The 17,335-nt window shown below is 52.0% G+C and overlaps 1 protein-coding gene across 1 annotated transcript; it reads right to left on the bottom strand.

Moving 5' to 3' along the window:
• Nucleotides 1-1,305: 1,305 nt before the first annotated feature.
• Nucleotides 1,306-12,726, bottom strand: C2H1orf174 (chromosome 2 C1orf174 homolog). Its single transcript, XM_001497240.5, has 4 exons — nt 12,581-12,726; nt 5,491-5,601; nt 2,481-2,936; nt 1,306-1,939 (listed from the first exon to the last, which is right to left on the bottom strand). The coding sequence occupies exons 1-4, from the start codon at nt 12,593-12,595 to the stop codon at nt 1,829-1,831; spliced, it is 693 nt and encodes a 230-aa protein (XP_001497290.2). The 5' UTR covers nt 12,596-12,726; the 3' UTR covers nt 1,306-1,828.
• Nucleotides 12,727-17,335: the final 4,609 nt, after the last annotated feature.

Raw genomic sequence — 17,335 nt, 5'->3', positions numbered from 1 at the left:
TGCCGCGTTCTCGGTGGGTAGAAGGGAAGCGCCCGCACACGCCGCGGCCTCCTTCCCAGACGCCGCTGAGAAGCCTCGGCAGACGGGAGGCTGTCTCCCCGCTGACGCTTCCGTCAGTGCAGGTTGGAAACTTCGAGTGAGGGAGGGTGGTCGTCCTTGGAGTGAACAGTTTTCATTTCCCACTTTGCTGGAGCATAACCTGGCGTCTCTTCCGCAGGTGTGCTGGGATTCAGGACGATGCTTCTCCCCGGGGACAGTGTGCAGGGAAGACAAAATTGCCACACTGAGGCAGCTCGAGCACGACGGGTCCAGGTGCAGTGATTAACGGTCGTTCCTGCGTGATCTCAAGCTATAAATTATTTCCCCTGGCTGCTATCAAGAGGCTTTTACAAGCAACATTTTCAAATTACTAAATATAGAGTAGTTCACTGATCAATAAATCACCAAATTATTCAGAGTAGGCAAAGGTCACAGCTGCTAATGGGAAAATGATCCCATCGGAAGCAAAGAACGCCGGCTGGGGAGAGTCTTTCTGGCAGGGCAGGTGGGGCCATCAGGGAGCTGAAACATCCCTTACAGGGCACTTCAACTGCATTTTGCCCCCAATTATCTCTTACGTAAAATACTTCTGTGTTTCACAGTTGAATGGGGTACATCTAGCTGCTGTTATAACTAAACCAGAAACATGTAAACAGTCAGACTCTGTTGCTCACTCAGGGAGATGCAACACGGTCCTGCTGCCTTGCAGGCAGCTTTCCTCCTTGTTTCGGGTCATCTGGGAACCTGGCTCCCACCTGGACCCTCTCACCTCCTGGATGCTCCTCCTCCTGCGCGCTCTCCAGTCCTAGGCCCGGTGTGGTCTCTGCACGCAGCTGGTGGCAGTCAGAGGCATGCAGAGCACACCTGTGCTGCTCTCCACAGTGCACAGGCGAGAATGCACCACAGGCGCTCCTGGAAGCAAGGGGGACTGGGCAGTGCAGTCTCTGGCGGGGCGCTGTGCCTGTGACCCTCCACAGCACGGAGGAGAGCGCGGCGCTCGCGCGACGGCTAGCCTCCCCACCCCACGGGGCGAAGAGTGTGCGGAACACCTCTGCTGTCTCAGAAATCCCAGACCTACACCAGAGGTCACATCCCTTCAAGGTCACAGCTCTGCTCTTAACTCTTGGGCCGCACGGGGCCTCCCCCCGCTGGTGTGCAGGCACATGGGCTGGCCCAGACATACAAGCAGACGGCACGACCGCACTTGTTCTCTCCCCTCGCTCTCCAACGTTTTCGAAAGGAATACAGCTTTGGGGACATAACTTCTTTAGAAATATTTTTAAAATATATTTTATTTCTTTCCCATATGTATTTTGCAAAATTTATAAGGTAAACATTAGCTTCATATACAGAAATAAAGAAGAGTTCTTTAAGAACTGGCATTAAATCAATCACAAGAATGATCAAATTTTGATAAAGGAAAATAAACTTGCATATTTTCAAAACTAAAGAGCTTAAGTGAAGAGTTTTCTTTACAAAGATCTCTCTCATTTAACCCCAAGCCCCCTCAGTGTACTCACCATCATCACATATGTACAGACATGAGAAAATAGCTCCGTGTGGAGACAGCAGCTTGACACCCACTCTCAAAGATCACTAGTTCACATGTGTCGCTCTCCCCAAAGGTATCCGGTGTTCCGCACTGCTGACTTTCATGAGTCAGTTTTGAAGTCTGATTCAGAATATGTTCTCTTGGAGATAAATTTTATACAAATCCCATAATCTGCTCAATTGTCAAACTGTTAACTATACTGAATATGCAAAGAAATCGTCGTGTATACTTTATTCTCTACATTTCCGCGTCGTCGTCGTCGTCGTCGTCGTCTTTGGCTCTGAAATGCATCTTCCTGAATTCTCGCCTGCTCATTGAGGGACACGAGGAAGACGCCGGTGGAAGGTCCTTGGGGGAAGGAAACATCCAGTGAGTCAGCCAGCTTCAGTCACCGTGACCCCGTGTTAGCGCCTGGGGGTGGTTCGGCCCTCTCCCAGGGCTGGGTCCTGCAGGATGGCCCTCCCCTGCAGACGGGGAAGTGACCGAGGCAGAGCACCTCTCTCCTGAGGACGGTTCATTCCCTATCAGGTCGACTGAGGGAAAGGCAGCGGGTTAAAGACAAAAGGAGCCCAGCAAGCGTGGGGTAGCTATTCACAAAACCATAGGCACGATTCACAACCCTGCACAGGGTCCAGGGACAGCCTGTCCACACCCACCCCCACCCGAGGGCTGTGGGCAGAGACAGGGCCTGCAGTAGCCGCTCACCATGGCAACGAGTCCCAGCTTGGGAGAGGGAAGGAGTGCCCGAAATGAGCAAATGTTTGGTTTTCTCCTTCGGAGTTAAAATTATGATTGTGCATTTGACTTGGTATTAAAGCAACACTGACATGCAGTAAGTGGGGAGCACATGACGTGGGTGGGGCAGCTGAGGAGCAGCCGCGGGTCTTACCTGCATGAGCTCCACGTTTCCGAAGAAGCGACTCACTGGCATCGGCTGATTGCTGTCGTCGTCGAGAAACACGCTGTTATCCATCTGCAGGGCGGGCGTCTGCGCTGGCTGGGGCTCCGGCGCCGACCCGTCCCGCGCGGCGGGGCTGCTGGCGGACTCCTCTCCTGAAGGGGCGCCGCGCTGCGGCAGGGCCAGCTCCGCAGTCTCTGGCGAGCAGGCGTCGCGCACGCCCCGGCAGCGCTGCGCAGCAACGGCCGCCTCCTCTGCAGACTGCGCGCCGTCCTCCGCAGCCCCCCGAGGCGCGGCTTCACAGGCGCTCGCGGGAGGGGCTCTGGCTTCAGCGGCGCTGGCGCTCTTAGGGGCCAGCTTCTGTAACTCTGATTTCACCAGATGACCTCTGTCACACTTGAACTTCTTGGAGGTTCGCCTGTCGGCGGCTTTGTGTGACAAGGAAGTCTGTCAAGAAGACAAAGATGAGGGGAAACCAGACACATCTCGGAGGACAAAGAGGACAGCACACAGAAAGTCTCAAGCCCAGAGGCTGGAGCGCCCGCTCACGTCTCAACAATGGAGACGCTGCAGCCAGCGCTCCTACCATAGTGCCATTTCACGGTCCCCCACAAAAGGGACAGGACCCACACGGCGGGTGGAGCTAGACACACCCCGCACGGCTCCCACACCTGCCGTTTCCCCAGGGGAGCTGTGTTTCCTGAGGCGAACTCAGAAGCATGTACGACAAGTGATAAAATTATGACAAAAGAAGGGGCTGGCCCCATGGCCGAGTGGTTAGGTTCCCGCGCTCCGCTGCAGGCGGCCCAGTGTTTCGTTGGTTCGAATCCTGGGTGTGGACATGGCACTGCTTATCAAACCACGCTGAGGCAGCGTCCCACATGCCACAACTAGAAGGACCCACAACGAAGAATATACAACTATGTACTGGCGGACTTTGGGGAGAAAAAGGAAAAAAAATAAAAAAATCTTAAAAAAAAAAATTTTTAACAAAAGAATCCAGCTCCATTCCTTTCTGCTAGAATGTAAGCTGCGTGAAGGCAGGGATCTCTGCTTTATGGCATGGGGTAGGTGCTCAACAAGTATGTGGAAAACTGACTCCAACACAGTTTTAATGAGCTGCTGGGAGCCGTGGCTACATCATTTGATCGGCTGTTTGACAGGGTCCAGCCGATTAACGCTGAGGGGTGCAGGGTCGCCCCTTGGTGAAGAATAACTGGCCAGCCCCTCACATAGTTCTGAAACCTGTGCTGCTTCTAATTGCCCTTCATTCCTTTTCCTTTCTTAAGCTCCAGTTTTCACTCCTTTGGGTGGCTGCTTGGGAGGCACTACCTCCTGGGAAAATTAGATATAGTAAGAGAATGTGACCACCTGCAGGTAACTTTCAAGATATTTTTCAGTTAATTAATGGAGGAGCACACAGTCCCATTTGAGACAAGCAGAAAGGAATCCTGCCCAGATAAGATGTCGAATCAGGTTTATGGCCTCCGTCTGGTTAATGTTTCCTTCTCCCTCCAGTTCTTTGTCTAAATATACATATGCATCGTCCTTCTAAGTTTGTTGGTTAATTGGATGATCAAGAAGTATCTATATATTATTCTTGACCTTCTGCTTTCTGTTAAAATGTTATAGAGGTTTTCTCCTAAAAGCAATAAATAATAAATAATTGATGAGCAGAAGGGCCGAGGGGTGCAAGAATGCCCCTCGGTGAAGAACGGCCAGCCGATACCCCTGATATTTTCTGAATTATATGCATGCTTCCTAGCAAGGTTATGTTTATACTTATTTCTGTTTTTTATTCCTGAAGATATATAGTTTCGCTTAGCTTTTCAGCCCTTTACTTTACTAACAAAATGATACTTTCTCCGGCAGTGTACTTAAGGGACTGTTAGCTCTACAATCTAAAAGACAAAGGAATGCTTCCACCCCCTAAAGGGCGCGAAAAAGTAAAGATGTTCAACTGCCCGGCTGAGAAGGCAGATAGCCCTGGGGATAAGACACCCTGGAGTCGCCTTTTGTTCCCATTAACCATCTACACTAATGGCGTAAATGATTGAGGGAGGCAGGGATGGCTCCACCAGGATGCAACCAGACGGACTGCTGTCCTGTCCGGAGGCCTGGACCTTCTCTCTTTGATTTAACTTTACCATGAATTACAACAGACGCCTAGGTACCTATCTCCTTTAGCTTAGAGACAACAAACACTAGTTAATTGCGGAGAAGACTACCATTAACCTTATGCTCTATAGAACAGAATGCTAATAAATATTCTTGTGCTCGTTTTTTACTTCCTTATCTCTCTGAGAATATTTGTAGAACTATTTCTGTACTAATCCTGAAAAATATATAAACGACACTTGTGCACAGTAAAGTCGGACTTGCTAACACCAACACAAGTCTCACGTCCCCTTTATTTTCCCCTCATTGCGCCGACGCCGTCTATCCCTCAGGAACCTGGACTCCGCCGGGGCGGGACCCCGGCAATGAGCAGTAGACTGTGAGCGAAACTCTGCTAGTTGATGGTGTAAAACCAAGTCCCAACCACACCCCTGGGCTGGGGCTCCAGGAAGCAAATGGACTTCACGAGCCAATTTGGGCGCTTGGCCTGCCCGGCCACCACAGCTGCACCATGCTGAACGGCAGCCAGGGCTCCTCTCCCAGCCCACTTTCCCTTCTCTGAAAGCCTTCAGGGGTGAAGAGCAGGGCACCGCCAGCATCACTCAGAAGACTGCACCGGAAGGAGAAGGCCGCAAGGTACACCTGGAGACCAGGTCCAAGACACACGCCCACCTGTGGGCCAACACACGGAAAGCAAAGCCCTGGACTGGAGAGCGCAGCTTTCTGAAAGCAGTTACAGCACTGCATGCGTGGACACACGTGCCTCTGGTACTTTAGCAACACTCAACGTTCTTCCAACACAACGCAGCTCGGAGTGAAAATCCTGTACAAAAACGCACAGGCCAGTCAAGATTCACAAGGTCTTCGTGGTCACGAGGCTCACCTGACATACTGTCCCGGCAGACGTGGTGATGTCGACGTCCTGAGCAGAGGCCAACCTGGCTGAGCAACTCCGGGCTCTTAGGCGCGCTGAGGACCGCACTCCACCTGTGAGCTAGACCAGATCCAGAGGCCAGTTAGAAGGTGCTCTCGTGAAAGGAACATGGGCAGAGAGATGGAGATTTCCTAACTAAAGAAAAACGTGAAGAGGGTCCCTCCCCCTGCCATGGTTTTATCATCTTTATGGAAAGATACCTGTGGCCTAAATGTGCAAATTCAAACAAAATTCTGTTTGGGTTTAAGATGCAAGATCTACCCTCTCCACGATCTTGGAAGCTTGTGGCAATTTGTCCCCCTTATCCTATACATTTCTAGGAACCTCCATTTATGAGTTAATAGATAGTAGTCAACTTCAATCGCATTTAGAATAAGCAGCACGTATCTTTTCTCAGAAGTTCTTGAACTTTTCTATGGTGTCTAAGTTCTGGCAAAAGGTAACATGAAAAAACAAAAGCCAACTCTTGCGCTCCTAACTCCCTCCTTCAAATTATAGGCGGGAACAGTCCTACTTCTATCAGTTTAAAGCAGTTAACCTCCATGTGACTAATCCTAACATTTGCAAACTGGTCCCCCTCTAAATTTATTCTGAACGCAAAGGAAAGTCTTCTAATAACAAGAAAGGAATTAATAAAAAATAAGAAAACTTAAAATAATTTTACTTGCAATAATTTTAGGTTTTCAGAAATAGTACAGGGAGTTCCCGTGCATGCTTCCCTAATGTGAGACCACCACAGTACATCAGTCAAAACTGAGAAATTAGCATTGCTACAACACTGTTACCCAAACGACTGCTTGGATTTGAATTTCATCAGTTTTTCCACTAATTCCTTTTTCTGTTCCAGAATAGATACCACATACACTTGGAAAATAATAGATTTAAAGCTTAACTTAAAACTTGAAAATTAATGACAGTGAGTGATAAAGAGAGGGAGTAACGTAGGGCATTGCAAGTGAAAGGCTTGACAACAGCTGTCAGGACGGGCCCTGGAACTGGGCCCCAGAGTGGATGGATGAAGGGCACTGCACGCAACATAAGAGAAGAGAAATCAAAAAGGAAAGCAGCTAGTTTAGAAAGCTGGCAATGGCGTCTCATCCACCCCCACGGGCAGCCCACAGCCCGCGATGCCTTCAGAGGCCCCTGGAGGGGGGCAGCTCGTCAAGGTTGCAGGATACCATGCAGTTCCTGGAGAGCATTTAAAAGGGAGGGAAAGATGGGGCTGGCCCCATGGCATAGTGGTTAAGTCAGGTGCGCTCTGTTTCAGGGGACTGGGTTTGTGGGTTTGGATCTGGGGCGCAGACCTACACCACTTGTCAAGCCACACTGTGGCAGCATTCCACATAAAATAGATGAAGATTGGCACAGATGTTAGCTCAGGGCTAAGCTTCCTCACCAAAAAAAAGAGGATGACTGGCAACAGACGTTAGCTCAGAGGGAATCTTCCTCACCAAAAAAAAAAAAAAAAAGGAGGGAAAGAAAATGTAGCAACCCGTGGAAGGAGCAGACCCCACCCAGCTGTATGCAGTACCAACAAGATGTGCCAGGCCAGGCAAAGGGCCTGCTGCCGTGGTGTGCCTGGGTCTGGGCTTGCATCATCTCACACCGAAGGATCTGAGCCTAGAGGTTCCTGAGCCTCTCTGGGAGGGACAGGACAATCCCACCCAGTGCCCCCCAACACCGTCCCTTCCATGGTGGGGAATGGACGTGCTTGCGCAGGCTGTGCTCAGCTCTCTTGGGAGGACTGGCATGACGACGGCTGCGCTACCACCGAGTGCTGATGGAGCAGGCACTGTGCTCGGCACCTGAACAGCGTGAAAAGGAGCAGCACCCCCACCTCGGGTGAAGACGGAGTGGTGGGGAACTGCGTGAGTTGACACAAGTGATGTCTGGCCTCAAAGTCCCTCTCTCCCTGCTTCGTCCCCCAAGGCTCTCCCCAGATATGAGCTCCCAGAGCCGGCCGCAGGAGTGCTGCACTGCTTGCAGAGGGACTGAACCCGGAGCCTGCCCTCCCAGCTCTGTGCTTCTAGCCTGGCCAGCTCCTTCTCTAGGGGCAGCGTGCTCCAGATGCTTCCCACCATAATCTCTGAAGTGTGGTTCTGAAGTCCCAGGGTGCAGGCCCCTCTGCAGAGGTAACTCGGTAGGCCTGGGCTGAGGCCTGGGAGCTGTGGTTGTCAAAGAAACCTGAGCAGGCCACCTGTCGTCCACTCTAGATTTGCAAGAGGCTAATCTGGTAGCATTTTGGCTTTAGTTTAATCATGGGTAAAACTATCTCAAGGTGCCAGCTCCAAAATGTCAAGAATCTAGTATATTTCTTCTAACTTGGAGAGTTGTCGCTCTTCACCTGGGCAACCTGGTTGCTTGCACGTAAACATCCCCAAATAAAAAACTTTCCATGATCAAGGTCTTCTTCCGTCCAAGAGACTGCTTAAAAACTCGGACGTCAAAGACAAAAATACGGATTCCCAAAAAGGGCAGGAAAAGAGCAAACTACAGCGTGAGGAGCTCTGCTGATCCCCTCCCAGGGACACTGGTAAAGTGCAGTTGTGGGGGACTGGAATTGGCCACCCACCCCAAAATATGTCTCTTTGGCATGAGGAATATTTTGGCCTGATTACTTTTAAAATCTGCAGACGGGAAAGAAACTGAAAAGTAGAATTTACTTACTCTTTGTTAAGAGACATTTACATTGTAAAGGAAATCTCCATCTGTAAAGGTGTCTCCTCCTCTGTACCAGGAAGAAGGGGGGATGACCTTATTTCTAGGAACTCTTAATCAATGTGGAAGGCAAGGACTTAAATCTGCAATAATAACCTTACTCTTGTTTATTGTGCTTGTCTGGTAACCTCCTGTAACTGACTCCCCCCACCCCCAACATCCTCCTTTGTCTTTAGCTGAAGATGATATTTAAGGTGGTGGCTTCAGCCATTTTGGTGAGTTGCTCCGGTTGCCTGAGCCTCTCCCATGTATGCATGTTATCAGGCTTTGTTTAATTTTCTCCTGTTGTTCTGTTTCATGTGAATTTAATTCATTCTCCGGCCAGAAGAACCCACAGCGGGTAGAGGAAATGTCTTCCTCCCCCCTACACAGTCAACACCACCACTGAAAGACTGGCAATGGTCCTACGGCAAATGAAGAAAGGGTTGCTCAAGAACACCTACACAAATTCAGAACAAAGGCGCGAGCTGTGGTATCTGAGCTCGGGAGGCCACAGACAGGAACACACGGCGCCTCCCCCCCCCGACTCTGGGAGGGCTTTCTGCCCCGGAGAGCAGGAGGACGGTGCTTCTCATTGTGCCCTCGTCCTGTCTGTAGTGAGGCAGTCCTGAGTGTGGTCGGGGGTGGCCCTTCTGCCCAGACCCCACGCGTGGAACAGGCTCTACTGGGGCCGTCACCCCGGCCCCTGCTTGTGAGGCGGTGGTTCGAGGCTAGGAGAGGCCAGCTGAACGGACCTCAGGCTGCTGCCCAGCGTCACCCTCCCCTGAGCACACAGCTCCTAGAGCAGGAGTGTCACACGGAAGTATGTCACTGTCCCCAGCTACAGAACTCTGGTTCAGAGATTTTGCCTGGGGGAGAGGCGGCATCAACACAGAGAGCTCTGAATCTCTTCCCAAGGAACTGACTCTATTTGCAGGGAGTGTGGAGAAGTTTGTGCCTGAGGGAGCTCTCAGGAACAGCAGAGGTTGTGGTCAAAGGCAGTGGGGAGGAAAATCAAGATAAACAGTAGGACAGCTAGTCTGCTGGAGAGTGCCAGGGACTAACACAGCGGAGAAGCCCTCCTGGGGTCAGAACACAGATCAAACACTGACCTTAGAAACCACTCCTTTAAAGAAGCCAGACCGTGATTGGATTCGTTTGTAGAGCAATTTATGCCCCAGGTCATTGTTGAAAACAACTGAGTAATCAGCTGGCAATAATGGAGCTTAACAGCTGGGTGCGGTCAGAGAAAGAGAGGAAGAGGGCCTTCCTAAAACCACTGTCCTCCCTGGGTGACTAAGGGCGCACCGAACGCTGCCCCAGGAGCACCATCAGAGCGGCACGCTGTGGGAGAGGAACAGACTGCACTAGAGTAATCCACCCAGTCGCGACACAATTAACCAAGCGTATTAACAACAACAACTGGGGGACGGACGGGACAGGACCCATACCCAGAGTTGCTACAATAGATCACTTAAAATGTCCCTCTTTAACAAAACTTACAAAGCATGCAAGGAAACAGGAAAGCAGACCCATACACCAGAATGAAAGCAGGTAAGAGAACTGCCTGTGAGAGGAACCAGATTTGGATTTACCAAAAAAAGACTTCAAAGAAGCCATTATAAACATGTTCAAGAGCTAAAAGAAACCACAATTAAAGAAGTAAAGATCAGGGGCCAGCCTGGTGGCGCAGCAGTTAAGTTGGCACCTTCTGCTTCGATGGCCCAGGGTTTGCCAGTTCGGGTCCCAGGTGTAGTCCTACATACCGCTTGGCACACCATGCTGTGGCAGGCGTCCCACATACAAAGTAGATGAAGATGGGCACGACGTTAGCTCAGGGCCACTCTTCGTGAGCAAAAAAAGAGAAGGATTGGCGGGGGATGTTATCTCAGGGCTAATCTTCCTCAAAAAAAACCCCAAAAATTAAAAAAAAAAGTAAAGCTCTGATGACAATGTTGCATCAAATAAAGAATATCAATAAAAATACAGAAATTATTTAAAAAACAGCCAAATGGAGATCTGGAGTTGAAAAGTATAATAACTGAAACAAAACATTCACTGGGGGGCCCAACGGCAGACATGAACTGGCAGCAGAAAGATCAAGGAAACCTGAAGATAGACTGATAGGTTACACAAGCTGAAGAAGAGACAGAGAAGAAGGAAGAAAAATGACGAGTCTTAGAGAAATGTGGGTTACCATTAAGTGTACCAACATGCGTGTAATGGGAGTACCAGAGAGGAAAGCAGAGAAAAAACATGCAAAGAAATAATGGCTGAAAACTCCCCAAATTTACTGAAACACAACTACCTTCACATCCAGGAATCTCACAGAACTGGACTCCAACTACGATGAAGGTAAAGAAATCCACAAATGGACACCACTGTACAAATGCTGAGACGAGGGGAAAATCTTGAAAGCAAGAGGGAGATGACTCCCCGCTCACCAGGGGGCCCAACAGATAAACCAGTGACCTCACAGCAGAAGCGATGGAGGCCAGACCACAGTGGAGATGTTCACACATATTCAAAGTTCTCAAAGAATCAAACTGCCAACAAAGAATCCTATATTCAGCAAAGCTAGCCTTCAAAAATGAAGGCAAGATAGACACTTCCAGATAAACGAAAACAGATAATTTGTTGCCAGCAGACCCACCTTAAAAGGAAGTTCTTTAGGTTGAAAGCAAGTGACACCTGATGGTAATTCAAATCCACAGATAAAAAGAGAGCACGAGTAAAGGTAACCATGCCCTTACAGAAAACAGTTTCCCAAACGTTATCTCCTTCTGTGAACTGTATACAATGACATGGATAGAAGGTATCCACAATGTGCTCAATTTGCCAATAGCACCACAAAGCAGTCCAGCAGAGGGAGCAAAGCTGAACTGGTCTAAGGCAATGACTACACATGGTAAAGTGATCATGACAAGGAATTACTGGGTTTCTAACAATGATAAATGTAATATTTACAACACATCAAAAAGGTAGGTAAAGGGGCCGGCCTGGTGGTGCAGTGGTTAAGTGCGCACGTTCTGCTTTGGTGGCCCAGGGTTCGCCGGTTCGGATCCCAGGTGTGGACATGGCACCACTGGGCAAGCCGTGCTGTGGTAGGCGTCCCACATATAAAGGAGAGGAAGATGGGCACGGATGTGAGCTCAGGGCCAGTCTTCCTCAGCAAAAAGAGGAGGATTGGCAGATGTTAGCTCAGGGCTAACCTTCCTCAAAAAAAAAAAAAAGGTAAAGGGAATAGAGCTATATAGGAGTGACATTTCTGTATCTCTGGAATTAAGCTAGCGCAAATCTGAAGCTGATTCCACTAAGTTCCGATGTATAGGTTAAACCTAGAGCAAACACTGGAAAAAACTCTTCTAAAAAAAATAGTGAAAAAAGTCATTAAATTAAAATGCTATACTAGAAAATATTCACTTGAATCCACTGAAACAAGGAACAGGAGAACAGAGACATATATAAAGAAAACGAAATATAAAACGGCATATGTGCATCCAACTATGTCAATAACACTGCATGTGAACAGGCTAAACAAGTCAGTCAAAAGGCAGAGATGTCAGGCTGGGGAAAAAACCCACGACCACCCCAGGGACACCCAAGCACCCGCCGTCCATGGGAGACACACAGCTTCAGAGCTGCAAAGAGTGCGAGCAGAGGAGCGGACATTCACTCCTTCTGAGCAAACCCCGAGAGCGCGGGTGCAGCTCCCATCTCCCCGGAGGCCATGAGCCTGGCCCACAGCCACAGCGACCCTCCCTGGGCAGGGGGTGCTGGTGTCCCAGTCCCCCCGCTGGTTCACACCCCTCGCCGGCTACCCAGGACCAGGAACGGGCGCCCCCCCTCGCTCCTCATCGCCTTCTGCGGGGACCCCCCCCTCATCCCCCCACCTAGCACGAGGGAACTGGCGCCAAGCTCAGGCGGCGTGCTGAGCGACCTCGGGCCTGGGTGGGGGCGGCGGAATGATACTAACGCCCGGCTTGGCAGCACTGGGAAGCCGGGAGTCCAGACCAGGTCTGGAAAGAGACCCCCAGCCCGGGACGTAACCTGGGGTCGGCCCCCCATCCCGGGGCGTAACCTGGGGGCGGCCCCAGCCCCGGACGTAACCTGGGAGCCCTCCAGTCCCGGAAGTAATGGGCCCCCCTTCCCAGGGGCGTGACCCGGGACCTCCTCCCCGGGGGCGTGGTCCAGGGGACCCCCCCCCCCCAACCCCCAGCCAACACGGGGTGAGGCCCAGGCAGAGGCCGCCCCTCGGCCCGAGGAGTCCGTGGCTCCTCCTCAGCTCCCCAGAAAGCCGGCGCCCCTCTGGCGCACCTCCCCCCCGGCCTCGGCCCCTCACCTTCCGGCTCCTCATGAGTGTGAGCGGCGCGCTGCCGCCCCCCGCGCCGCCGCCGAGCCCCTGCACCCGGCCCAACACTTTCCAGCAGAGCTGCAACCGGCACTCCTCGGCCCACGCCGCGGCGTCTGACGTCCCCAGAGGGTTGGCCAATCACAGTCCGGCGTCGCCGGCACGTGACCCAACAAAGCGGGCGCTTTACGTAGAGGGCGGGACATACGGCCATGTTTGTGAGGGGCACTTCCCTCGCGGCCTCTGTGGCGGCCACGTTTAAGAGGGGCGGCGGCCATGTTTGTGAGGGGCACTTTCCTTGCGGTCCCAGGCCACGCGTCTGGAGGTGGGCGGGAAGGGACTGTCCGCGGTGGTCTCTTTCGCGCTTGCAGGAGAGGCTACTTCCCCAGGCCCAGCCTTCACTCTGCCAAAAGCAAAACCCCATGTGCAGTCTAATTGCAGGGCTCCACCAGATTACCCAGGGGTGCATTTCTAAAGAGAAGGCAGGGGCCGGCCCAGTGGAACTAAGTTCATGCGCTCTGCTTCGGCACCCCAGGGTTCGCTGGTTCGGAGCCTGGGCACGGACCAATGCAGTGCTCATTAAGCCATGCTGTGGCAGCGTTCCTCATACAAAATAGAGGAAGATTGGCAAGGATGTTAGCTCAGTGCCAATCTTCCTGAAGTTGGTTTCCGAGCACTGGGAGCTGGGCTGAAGCCCTCTGTTCTTGGAGATGGGGCCACGAGGCTTGGGGGCCCTCCGTGCCTGCTGCTGGGGACCTTTGCCCTCGTCACCCTCTGTAAGGGGCTGAGCTGCCCGCCCCTGCGGTGGTTCCATTGTACTCCCCATATGCAAGTGAGGGCTGGGCCTCCGGGCGGGGGGAGGGGGGAAGACGGGGCTGGGGTGGGGGGGGCAGGGGTCCATGAGCCCGGCCGGGGCGGCGTGTTGGGTGGGGCCTGGCTTAGGACTAGTTTGGCTGCACCATTGAACCCTAGCCCTTGACCCTGTCCCCCTTCTCCCTGCCTTGGGAAGCCCCCTTGCCCTCGGTAGGAATGGACAACAGCTGGCCACTCTTCCTTCTACTGGCAGCTCTCCCAGGAACAGCCACATTCTTCGTGGCATTTAGCCTCTCGACCCACATGCCTGTGTGCACCCCTCCTCTGCCGCAGTGAGGCCGGGCTACAGGGGAGCTGCCTGGTCCTCTTTCCAAAGCCCCTGGCAACGTCCTGGCCCTTGTCACCTAAGGGAGGTGTGTTAAAGCCACATGATCACTTAGTTTTTGAGAGTCTTAGAAATAAAGATGAAAATCCAGGGGCCGGCCCAGTGGCGCAGCGGTTCAGTTCGCACATTCTGCTTCTCAGTTGCCCGCGGTTTGCCGGTTCGGATCCCAGATGCAGACATGGCACCGCTTGGCATGCCATGCTGTGGTAGGCGTCCCACATATAAAGTAGAGGAAGATGGGCACAATGCTAGCTCAGGGCCAGGCTTCCTCAGCAAAAAAGAGGAGGACTGGCAGTAGTTAGCTCAGGGCTAATCTTCCTCAAAAAAAAAAAAAAAAAGATGAAAATCCAGCCTTGCCCTTAAACACTGCAGGCCCCCAATTTTCTAGGCTCTAGGATGTGTGCCTCAGAAAAGGACATGGTGGGCTACAGAACCCTCCTGGTGCTGAGGGATGCCCAGCCCTCCCCTCTAGCCTCGGATGGCTGGCCGCCTCTCCTCTCCAGGAAGTGGCCTCCACACTGCACCATGCAGAGCCTTCTCATAAGCGCACACAGCAACCACACGTGGGCCTTGCAAAGAAATGAGAGTGGTGTTTCCTTTTTTTATTATTATTTTTCTTTTTATACATGAGAACGTTTAAATTAAGCAGTTTTGTCAGAAGCCAAACTGCAAAGGTTGAAAGTAAACTACGTTGTGCTGCGGCCTCACGTACTGCTTGAGGGCCCCTCCGTGCAGTGTTCCATAGCAGAGCGTGATTCACATTCTCTTCCAAAAGCATTAACATTCTCTGCTCTTGTGGAATGACTCCCTCAAAGCCTGGAAATACAGTTGATGCCTCTTTTTAGTGCAGAAAAAGTGAGAGTGCTTAAGGATCCTGCCAGCTCTTCCCTGCTGTGCAGACTGCCGTCTCTCCCTTTTTTATTTTTTGTGAGCAAGATTGACCCTCAGCTAACATCTGTTGCCAATCTTCCTCTTTTTGCTTGAGGAAGATTGTCACTGAGCTAATCCTTGCCAATGTTCCTCTATTTTGTATGAGGAACGCTGCCACAGCATGGCTTAATGAGCACTGCATTGGTCCGTGCCCAGGCTCCGAACCAGCGAACCCTGGGGTGCCGAAGCAGAGCGCATGAACTTAGCTCCACTGGGCCAGCCCCTGCCTTCTCTTTAGAAATGCACCCCTGGGTAATCTGGTGGAGACCTGCAATTAGACTGCACATGGGGTTTTGCTTTTGGCAGAGTGAAGACATATGCAGTGTTGGTGTACACACACACACACCCACACGCACGCACGCACGCACGTACGCACGCACACACACACACGCACACACACACGCACGCATGCACGCACACACACACACGCATGCACGCACACACACACGCATGCACGCACACGCACACACACACACGCATGCACGCACGTGCACACACATGCACACGTTCACCTACCCGGCAGTTGGATCCTTCTTCCTTCCTGGCCTGTGCTTCTCACTGTGTTATTTCCCATGGCACACACGGAAGGGAAAAGACAAACATGGACTGGCAGGAAATCCATTTGAAAAGGAAACAAATGGAATCACCGCCAGCTGTTAAGAAAAAAATCAAAGCGCTACCATATGAAACACCTAACCTGCCTCCTTTTCGCCGAAATTGGTTTCCTAATAAGCTGGGTTCATTGGTTTTGTTTTGGATCCTTCAGAGCTCAAAGTTCTCGTAAACCAGGGGTTGACTGCCTCAAGCCAGTTTTCGGCTCTCCAGGTGCTTATGGTTAGTGTCAGTCGACATACATACGGCACTGCTGGAGTGCGCCTGGTGTGGTCTCTCAGTGCCATCCAGAGTTTAGCATCCCAAAGGGAACCCCTGACTTCCCTTCCCAAATACGCTCTGCTACCCACAACCCCCTCACGCCAGCCTCCCAGCTGCTCAGGCCTGACACCTAGGCTGTCCTTGACAGCTCTCTCTCTCTCTCTCATTGCCCACGTCCAATCAGTGGCCATTCCTGCTAATTCTAGACTGCCAAGCCTCCCAGCCAGTCCACGCTTCTCCTCTGGCCCATAATGCCCATGGCAGCTGGGCGATCACTTATCAGTGGTGGCCTGTGCCCCTGCTAAAGCTCTTCGGTGCTTCCCCACTGCTTCCGGGATCAAGACCAACGGTCTTAATATGGCCTGTGGGGCCCAGCACGGTGCCTGAGACACAGCAGATTCTCAGTGCAGGTTTGTTGGATGAGTGTATAGGAGGTCCTGTGAGGTCGCCCACCACTGCCCTTCTCCAGACTCATCTGGCCCCGCTGCCCTCTCCCCTCACCCTCTGCTCCCCTAGCTCCTTCCTGCCTGCACGCTCGCTTCCTCTGCTCGGAAAACCGTCTCTCCCCAGACCCCACCCATTTTGCCTGGTGAATCCACTCTTCAAACCTAACCTGAGCTCACTTTCAGATGTCCCCTCCCTCCCAAGTTCAATGTGCTCGTTCTGGCTCTGGAGCCTTCTGTGCTTCCCTTCGGGACACGCTGCCACGGTGGGCTCTTTTCTCTCCCTCTCCCTGAGCATGGTTCCTTCCTTCCTTCCTTCCTTCCTTTACTCGTTCAACACGTTTGCTGAGTTCCCCTTGTGTGCTTGGGGCTGAGCTAGGCCTGGGGTCACAGTGGGCGGGCTCAAGCGAGACTGGCCTGCCTTTTTAGTGTTTTAGTCCAGTGGGGGACAGGCATTGGTGGAATAGTCACAGGAGGAATTGTAACCCTGCAAAAGTGAGAAGAGCCGCAGGGGAGAAGCCACATCGTGGGACAGCATGGGTGGGGGTGGGGGATGCCAGGTCTGCTCAGGGAGGTCAGATAAGGCTCCTTGGAGGAAGTGACAGTTGAAGTTGTCAGGACTCACTTCTTCCCTCCAGGACCAAGCCCCCCCCACAGGCCCAGAAGGAGGAAGCAGGCGGGAACTCAATAAGTTATTGGTGTCCAGTGGAGCCCCCTCAGTGAAGCTGGGGGCCCTGACCCAGCAAAGGAGCCATGCTTGATTCTCCCATTTTCCCCCCACCTCCCAGGCCACACGGTGGGATGCCGTCCATCCTGGAGAGCACACAGCTGACCCAGAAGCAAAGCTCATGGCTCTGCATGTCCTTTTGGCTTCCTCATGCACACTTCATTTCACTTTTTCTTCCTGACCAACTGTACCCCCTTACTGCCAGGGTTAGAGGCGCGATGTGGGGAGTCCTCATAATGGCAGGATGTTCGTGCAGTCCTTGTTTGTGATCAGTCCTCCACGAGGCTTGTAAGCTCCCTGAAGGCGGGACTGTGTTTTGCTCACAACCATGGTCGCAGAACCCAGCACAGTGGCTGGGACAGGCTAGGAGGTGCTCAGAAAATATTTCTTGAATGGATAGGTGGTGGCCATAATACATACAAAGAAAGTGAGGATTGAAGATTCTGAGGAAACTTTGTATCCTTGCCCATAATGCAAATTCACTGTTTAAACACCCGTAGGTCTGCAGCGCCGTGTTTGCCTTTCACGAACACTGCAGGGCTGGCGAGAAAGCTGAAGAGAGTTTCCAACTGATT

This window comes from Equus caballus, chromosome 2, assembly GCF_041296265.1.
Source record: "Equus caballus isolate H_3958 breed thoroughbred chromosome 2, TB-T2T, whole genome shotgun sequence".
Lineage (NCBI taxonomy): Eukaryota > Metazoa > Chordata > Mammalia > Perissodactyla > Equidae > Equus > Equus caballus.
This window is presented reverse-complemented; position numbering and strand designations above follow the sequence as displayed.

Coding starts and splice junctions, on each gene's coding strand:
- C2H1orf174 (XM_001497240.5), bottom strand. Junction 2,937..5,490: donor CTGCCGGGACAGTATGTCAG/GTGAGCCTCGTG, acceptor TCTTCTTGACAG/ACTTCCTTGTCACACAAAGC. Junction 1,940..2,480: donor GAAACGTGGAGCTCATGCAG/GTAAGACCCGCG, acceptor CCTTCCCCCAAG/GACCTTCCACCGGCGTCTTC.